This window comes from Cloeon dipterum, chromosome 4 (assembly GCF_949628265.1).
Source record: "Cloeon dipterum chromosome 4, ieCloDipt1.1, whole genome shotgun sequence".
NCBI lineage: Eukaryota > Metazoa > Arthropoda > Insecta > Ephemeroptera > Baetidae > Cloeon > Cloeon dipterum.
Window position 1 is genome coordinate 28,244,873 of NC_088789.1, and position 7,831 is coordinate 28,252,703.

General features: G+C 40.1%; 3 protein-coding genes across 4 annotated transcripts in view; 1 reads left to right on the forward strand and 2 right to left on the reverse strand.

The window, feature by feature from the left end:
- Positions 1-270, reverse strand: part of S6KL (S6 Kinase Like) — a 34,891-nt gene extending 34,621 nt beyond the window's left edge. Inside the window, exon 1 of the mRNA XM_065491997.1 lies at positions 35-270. Within this exon, the coding sequence (XP_065348069.1) occupies positions 35-130 (96 nt within the window). The 5' untranslated portion in view covers positions 131-270. The remainder of the gene's footprint in view (positions 1-34) is intronic.
- LOC135944801 (cytochrome c oxidase subunit 6A, mitochondrial-like) lies at positions 255-954 on the forward strand. Its single transcript, XM_065492001.1, has 3 exons — positions 255-420; positions 554-702; positions 764-954. The coding sequence occupies exons 1-3, from the start codon at positions 270-272 to the stop codon at positions 851-853; spliced, it is 390 nt and encodes a 129-aa protein (XP_065348073.1). The 5' UTR covers positions 255-269; the 3' UTR covers positions 854-954.
- LOC135944799 (cellular tumor antigen p53-like) lies at positions 952-5,220 on the reverse strand. 2 transcript variants are annotated; one of them, XM_065491999.1, is made up of 7 exons: positions 5,059-5,220; positions 3,990-4,089; positions 3,726-3,927; positions 3,474-3,666; positions 2,603-2,819; positions 2,284-2,548; positions 952-1,512 (listed from the first exon to the last, which is right to left on the reverse strand). In XM_065491999.1, exons 2-7 carry the CDS (start codon positions 4,076-4,078, stop codon positions 1,387-1,389), a joined length of 1,092 nt encoding a protein of 363 aa, XP_065348071.1. In that variant the 5' UTR covers positions 4,079-4,089; positions 5,059-5,220; the 3' UTR covers positions 952-1,386. The 2 variants fall into 2 exon arrangements, with proteins under 2 accessions (XP_065348071.1, XP_065348070.1); XM_065491998.1 differs by having other exon boundaries at positions 952-1,533.
- Positions 5,221-7,831: the final 2,611 nt, after the last annotated feature.

Below are 7,831 nucleotides of genomic sequence, written 5' to 3' on the forward strand. Positions count from 1 at the left end.
GCGCAACCGACTCAATTTGAGTGATTCGCCCTACCTCACTGGACGATCGGCGCTCCCGCTGGTTAAAATTGCTCAGCCCTGAGCAGCCGGCGGTGACGCTGCGCCTGTCCGTCTGCTGGACGTTGCCCATTTCTTTGAAAAATGGCCAGTCGCGAATTTCACTGCGACCGGGCGCACACTGCTGAGAAAATCGCAGCCAAACTCGGGAAAACTTTCACGAATTCATTTCTCTGTTATTTTCCCACCTAGCGTGACGTCACGCGGGGCAGATGGCAGCACCTGCTTCCTGCGCCCCGCCCCCTTCCCTGCAGATCGCCAAATCGAAAATGGTGGCCGGTACGTTGGTGAGGAATATCGCGACCAATTCGGTCCTCAGGTCGGGCGTGCAGAGCCATGCCGCCACCGCCGGAGGCCATCAAGGTAATTTTAAAGACTCCTTCGTATTTTCCGCCTTGTTTCACCCTGCCGAGGGTCTGGAACAGTCGTTTAAATGACTGAAACATAAATGCTCCGTATGCCCTTGATTCGACGTACATATCTTTGCTTTCTGCAGGCGGCTACAAGCTGTGGAGGAACCTGTCCTTCCTGGTTGCCATTCCCGGAGTAGGCCTGTGCATGGCCAACGCAATCCTGCGCATCAGGGAGCACCCCCACGACCCTCCCGAGTTCAAACCCTACGACCATCTGAGGAAGAGAGACAAGGTTTGTGGCTGTTGAATGTCAAACCCTTTTCAGGGCTTATCGTTGGTTGTTGTTATTGCAGCGTTTCCCCTGGGGCGAGGGCCAGAAGAGTCTGTTCCACAACCCCCACATGAATGCCCTTCCTGGAGGTTATGAGCACGACAGCCATTAGCTTTCAACATGTTTTCAGTGAAACCCATAGTTGTAAATATATTTGAACCAGCTGCTTGAACGTCAAGGAGCGAATTGAATTAATTAAAAACATAAATATTATCTCTCCTGATTCTTTATTGGTATACATCATCATGGGTGTTTTACAGACTAGCCTTACTGAGAGGAACGAGCTGTACATACATACAAATAATTCTTATTTTTATCATTTAAACAAAATATTGGCAGTGTACAAATTTAGGATTTATCAAAAGCGCGTCTGTTCCGTCATTTTTTTTATGTCATTTCATTTACATTCATGGCACCAGGAGAAGTTACTAAATTGAAATTAATAATAATCAGTTTCAACGTCCAAGTATTCCACCTAATCAAAATCTTTTCCTGATAGTCCACAATACTTTCCTCAAGAATGGCGTTCTTACTTTGTAAGTTGTAAAAAAGTAAAAATACTAAATTAAGCAGTGCACCTTGGTCCCCCTACTTGGAAGGGTGTTGAGCACGATCATGGAGGTACTTGAGTGGAGAAGAGAAGAATCACTGCTGCTGCTGTTCCAAGTTCTTGAGCAGACCCTCGTAAATGGCAGCCTGATGAGACACCCTGTAGTTGAAGAGATTGTAGGCCTTGGTCAGCAGAATCTTGTAGTGAACCGGACTTCGGACCTGAAATAAGTGCACTCGGTGCTGAAGGAAAAATTTGTAATGACTCTCATACCACACCAGGAAGCAAGAAGCCAAGCAAATACATACACGGGAATTTTTTTTCTCTTTAAATTAATTAAAATAATCTTCAGCTTTAGAACAGACTAAAAGTTCATTTAACAATTTTATTCTTATAATTTTTACTTCAAAAGAGTAAATTAGAAAATAATACAGCTGTATCTAGAAATTTTTCAAGAGGGCCCTGGAAAATTGACAAAAGTAAAGAATTAAAAATTAATTTCAATCACCAAACGTCACCCATTAAAAACATTCTTTACAGTTAGCTAATTCTAAATCTTGAATAATTTAAATATTTTGAAACAAATACCTTCCACATATTTAAAATTTCACCCCTTAAATCCACCCCTATTAAAGAAATTATTGCTTCTGTTTACTGAGAAGTTGTTAGGTTTAGCACAAGTAAAATTACACTTTATGTTCCTTCAACCTTCCCTCTAAACCAACCCTCAACGCATTTTTGTTTCTTTGACTAGTTAATAAATCATTCCACCCTGGGCCATTACTTACAAATAATGCGTTGGAAAGAAATGGGCCATTCTTCCACGGCATGAAAGAAATATCAGAAGCCAAAAATATTTAATAAATGTTAGCTCAGTCAAAAACAGCTATTTTTAATTTTTAATTGATTTCTAGGGTAGAGAGAAGTGTTAAAAAAGCAGCGTCAATTTCCAATCATCCATTCAACAGTGAAAATTTAAAATGACGACTCACTTCCATGTAGTTGAGAGGTTCGTATCTTGGCTGCGGAGGGAGGTCGCCGTTGAGAGAGACGACCGGGAGAGGAGGGAGCATGGGAGGCAAGGGACATCCCTCGCTCTTGATCCTGATCGGCCCGTAGTGGTCCAGCTTGCGTTTCTTGCTTCTGCTCACAATGCTGGACGAAGAGCAGCTCACGAAGTCTTGCTCCTGGTTCATGTCCCTCTTGGGACAACTGCAGATTCGCACGTGCACCACGTGACGTCCGCACACCTTATTGCTATCAGGGAAATTAGGATTCAAGATTTCAGGATGAGTTTTTTAGACTTCTTACTTCTTTTCCAAGGTGAAAATGATGGAGGTGTTACGCCTGGAAATTCCGCCCTCGCAGCTGCTCTTGCAGTTGAGCATGTAGAGAATTGTGGCGTAAGTGGCCCCGGCCTGAGGCTCTCCCAACGCTACGACAACGCTGTACCGCCCGCTGTACTGGTCCCGCTCGTAACAAGCATTCCGGTGTTGGCAGCACAGAACGTGGTTCACGTTCGGGCAATCTGCGGTTCATTTTTTTATTATCTGATACGGAGATTTTTCAAAATGAAGATTTTAAGAAATTCACCAGTTGCATAAACCCTAAGTGTTCGAAGCCGCCAACAGATGGCGCCACCGTAGACTTTCGATTTTAAGGCACTTCCGCTGCGATTTCAGACTCAATCTAGCTACTGTGCATTCTTCAATTAATTTGCTAATTTTTGACGTGCTGAAAACCAAAATCGGTTCAGCCAATCGCCGTAGAATCGTGAAAAACTATTTTTTGAAATAAAAAAATCTTTTCCAACGTTTCTACGGCGAATGGCTGAACCGATTTTGATTTTCAGCACGCTAAAAAAAAGCAAAATAGCTAGATTGAGTTTGAAATCGCAGCGGAAATGCCTTAAAACCGCTTAAAACAAAATTTTGAAGAAAGTCTGTGATTGCGCCATCTGTTGGCGGCTTTAATAACTAAGGGTTTATGCAACTGGTCAATTGGAGGAAAATTTCCATGACCAGCCCTGGGTGCAACAAAAATATTGAATAAACTAAACCTCAATTAAAATATATTCCAGAATTTGTATCCTAATTTGATGGCCAGAAATTTTCCAATCAGTAAAAAATTTGAACCACCAATTGATTAGGGTCTAGGACACTTCTTTATACATCAAGCTAACCTTTATTGCTCTTGTGTGTCGGGTCTTTGTGCGAGGAGCACCTTTCGACTGGCGTGCGAGCATCGTCTGGGTTATCATAGACCAGCAGTGCACGCACCTTGAGATCACTCCAGTCTAGCTGGTTGTTAATTTTAAATGACACAGGCACAGCGCTTCCAACTTTCACATATAGTTTGTTCATCTTAAGGGAGTACTAACGTAAACCAAAAATTAATTTTAAATCAATTAAATATAAATATCATCAGTACTCACTTCCCAAGACTTTTTGACATTCTTGGAGTCGGTGACTGACCCGACGCCCATCAACAGACTGAACTCATACTGGCCGGAAAACTCCTCAGTGCTGGGCATTTCCCCCGTGGCCTGGTTGAAGGGGGGCGGCTTCACGTCGTCCGAGGGGCTCTCCTTCTCCACCTCATTTTCCGATTCTTGAGAGGACGCTATTTGGTAGTCACTGCAGTTCATTAATTAATACGCATTAGGGTCCAAATAAATTCAAGAGAGTAAAAATATTACCTCGCGTTTATTTCTGCTCCAGGCTCTATTGATGGATGGAGTTCTGCTAAGGGGACGTCACCGTCTAATGGTGTGTTCAAGAAGCTCATCGTGGCGATTTCTGAGAATTAACGGATAATTAGTCAAAAAACATAAAGTAATAGATTTGGCTTGGATAATTATATTTATTTTTTACTGAAATGGGGCTCAGTTTTTTAAAAGTAAGACTTTTGCCTAGAAATCTGAACATAAATTTTATAAGTTAAAATATATTTATTGCTAGAATTTTATTAATAAGGTAATTTTTGTGCATATTAATTTGATTGAAAATTAAACATTTTTATGGTTGGGGGCTGAGGCTAACCCTAGCGGAAATTTTGAGTTAAATTAACTTCTTGTTCATTCAGAAGAACGTTTCATAAGTTTAGCGCCGAAAACAACTCAATTCATCCTCGCTCTTTGATCATACGGATCATACTATCAATTACATAATCCTCCCCTAAATTTGATGATGGCCGTGACTAAGCATATTTGTAATGGGGCGTTTTGGGCACGTCATACATACATAAAAAAACTGTCAAACTAAATCCCTATTCATCCTATTATTTAGTATCCGTAATTTTCACGTTTGCAATTTTATTTAGGTAACATAGTGCATCGGTTTGTAAATTAGTACATAGTTTCTTTAACGGCTTTTAATAGAAATCCGTACAATAGCCATTGAAATCCACCCCCATCCCCCAACATCCACTCGAAGTGCGGTCAAACAAGATCTCATCTCTCACCTCACTCACAATAGGCTTTCAAGATGGCTTCGCGAGATCATTTATCTCCATCTCCAGCATCATAATATTGTTTGTTTGTAAATACGGTAAATACATAAAAATGCCGATTTCATCCCTAAATTAACACGTGGTTGAAATGACACAATACAGCTTGCAAGTGACATAATAAATCACAAGAATTCCGGGAATTATGTACATTGGAAGGACATTTTCGCCTGCCCAAATTCTCTAGGAAACCGTACGTGTTGAGCATGTCAATTATCTAGACGCTGAAATGTCTGCAAAACGCACAAAAAATCAAGTACCTGCACATTAAGTTGCTTCAGCAAGCTTGGAAGAAGTCGGCTTTGTAACCGGCGATTGTCAAACAGTCAGAATTGCTCCAAAAATTCGCAGGGAATTCGGCCGAGGAATCAGGAATCTCGAGTGTGCGGTGTTGTGTGCTGTGCGAATGTATGATGTTTCGGGCGGCTGGCGCGGTGGTGGAGATTGACGACCCGCGGCAGGCGGCAAATGCAAGGTTGTAGTCTTGACGTTTCGTTCGAACCGCTGTGAGCCAATAGCAACAAGTTGTAGGCACCTGCCACTTCGTCATGGTTTCCTTTCCAGCCGGTAGAGGGGATTAGTAAGGCGTGCATCGACTTTCTCATCATACTCTGATATTGCAATAAAAAAGATGGGAAAAATAAAAAGGATAGAAATTTAATCCGCAAGCAAACACAAATAAATAAAAGATCGCAAACGTTATCTTAATAATTAAATTAATTCCTTGGCTATTAAGAACAACACACTTTGCTAATTGGAAGAAAAAATTCTCAAAAATCGAAGCTAAGAGCGTTTACATTTGAAATTTAATTTGACACTTTGACGACATTTTTAACTCTCTAAATATTCTAATTTTTCAATTTAAGGAAAATATTGCAATTGACCAGTTGCATAAACCCTTAGTTATTGAAGCCGCCAACAGATGGCGCAACCACAGACTATCTTAAAAATTTTGTTTTAAGCGGTTTTAAGGCATTTCCGATGCGATTTCAAACTCAATCTAGCTATTTCGCTTTTTTTAATTAATTTGCTTTTTTTGACGTACTGAAAACCAAAATCGGTTCAGCCATTCGCCGTAGAAACGTTGGAAAAGATTTTTTTATTTCAAAAAATAGTTTTTCACGATTCTACGGCGATTGGCTTAACCGATTTTTGTTTTCAGCACGTCAAAAATTAGCAAATTAATTGAAGAATGCACAAGTAGCTAGATTGAGTCTGAAATCGCATGCGGAAGTGCCTTAAAATCGAAAGTCTACGGTGGCGCCATCTGTTGGCGGCTTTGAACACTTAGGGTTTATGCAACTGGTGAATTAATATAGCTTTTCTGTTCAAGAGCTTGACTTCCAGGTCTTGCATCTCCAATTCGGGCATTGGGAAAAATTGATTTTTGGAAATAAAACTTCCTGCAAGAATTTTTCGTCTATATATTTTAGAAAATAACTAAAATTGTAAGTATATTTTCATGTTTTACGGTCAACCGTTAAAAATAAAAAGGCTAAAATCTTGATTTGACAAGCAAGTTTTTCAAAGAAAAAATGGTAACATCTGTTCCTTCTGTAACGCTAACTATTTCCTTTTTTGAGGTTAAAATAAAAATGCTGGCATTCGCCCTAATCAAATAAATTAGAGCGTCAATAAATCCAAGGAAAAAAATTGTAAAGAAAAATTGAATATTTCTCTAAATCTCCAAATTGGTTTTTGTTTAAATGAATCAAGTTTCATCTAATTTAAGCAAAACCTTAATTTGTAACCGATTTATAAATTTTTAATTTTTACTTCGAACTCAACTTCCGTTGAATTCAACGATTCCCACAAATTCCCATCGTGAAAGTCTCAAAATCCTAGCATTTTTTCTTGAAAAAATGAAATTTCGTCAGAAAAAAATAATTATTACATTCAAGAACGTGCTATATTTCAATTTTTCCGTTTTTAAGCTTTTGTAGAAATTTTCCCTGCAAAAATAATTTGGCAAGGAAGTCGTGGCATAGCGGAGCTGGGCGGTTTTGCGCCGAATTCCCTTGTCTGCTACCTCTCTCTCTCTCTCTCTCTTGGAGCCTCTAACGTAAGGGATCAATAAAGCAACCCTTAGTGGGCACTCAAGCCTTTTAGAGGAAGCGGCAAAACTCTCGCTTCTTGCCTTCCTTCTTCTCGCCCGCCGCTTTGATAATTTCTCCACCAGCGGCGCATTTTCAATCAAGCAGAGCCGAATAAAATATTAAATCCGGTGCTGCCGCACGTCGGATTTTGAGCTGACGGCGGGTGGAAAATGCATATTTCAACAATGGGGCGATCATAAATTCGTAATCTCGCGGCCACGGAGCATGTTGTATACACACGCGCGCCGGAAGGTCAGAGTTCACGGCATGAATTTTGCAACGCGAGCGCCTGGCTGTATATGGCGTGCACTTGAGCTAACCTTTCGCGCAAAGTGCGCGCGCGGTGGGCAATTTATTTTATTTGCCCGCTCCCACGTACCCGCAAAAAGCTAAAAATTTATTTGTTTGGCCACTCTCACGTCTGGTAAAAGTAATTGAGAGGTTTCTGTCGGTTGACTGAATTACTTCCCGCTCTGCTTGATGGCGAGTGACGACACCACGCGGTTGGAAGTTAATGAACCGTGTTACTGTCATTTAATTGTTCTTGGCTGACAAATGATGAGAGAAATAAGGACAAAAAGATGATTTTTCAGTAAACTGCGTGATAGTAAAATTAAAATAAAAATTGAAATTGATTTGAAATAAATAAAAATCTTGGCATATGGCTCTGTTACTTTTTTTCAAAAAAATAAAAGACGTTTTCATCAGCTGTCGTATTGACGCGAAAGGTAATTTTTTAAGGGGAGAGTTAGGGGTTGATGAGGGAGGATGTGTAAAACCATTTTTAGGATGATTTAAAATTTAAAAAAAATTCAAGACCAGCCATGGTGCAAATTATCGCTGGAAATATGTAAAATTCAAGATGGTGATGGGTGATGTGACGAAGGAAAATTTTTAATAATTTAAAATATATTTCTGATCGATCCACCCATAAATT

Excerpts from the sequence above, each read along its gene's own strand:
- LOC135944799 (XM_065491998.1), bottom strand. The coding sequence starts at position 4,078 with ATGAGCTTCTTGAACACACCATTAGACGGTGACGTCCCCTTAGCAGAA. Across the intron at positions 2,820-3,473 it reads GACACACAAGAGCAATAAAG|ATTGCCCGAACGTGAACCAC; the intron begins GTTAGCTTGATG and ends AATGAACCGCAG. Across the intron at positions 1,534-2,283 it reads AACCTCTCAACTACATGGAA|CACCGAGTGCACTTATTTCA; the intron begins GTGAGTCGTCAT and ends TTTTTCCTTCAG.
- LOC135944801 (XM_065492001.1), top strand. The coding sequence starts at position 270 with ATGGCAGCACCTGCTTCCTGCGCCCCGCCCCCTTCCCTGCAGATCGCC. Across the intron at positions 421-553 it reads CACCGCCGGAGGCCATCAAG|GCGGCTACAAGCTGTGGAGG; the intron begins GTAATTTTAAAG and ends TGCTTTCTGCAG. Across the intron at positions 703-763 it reads ATCTGAGGAAGAGAGACAAG|CGTTTCCCCTGGGGCGAGGG; the intron begins GTTTGTGGCTGT and ends TTGTTATTGCAG.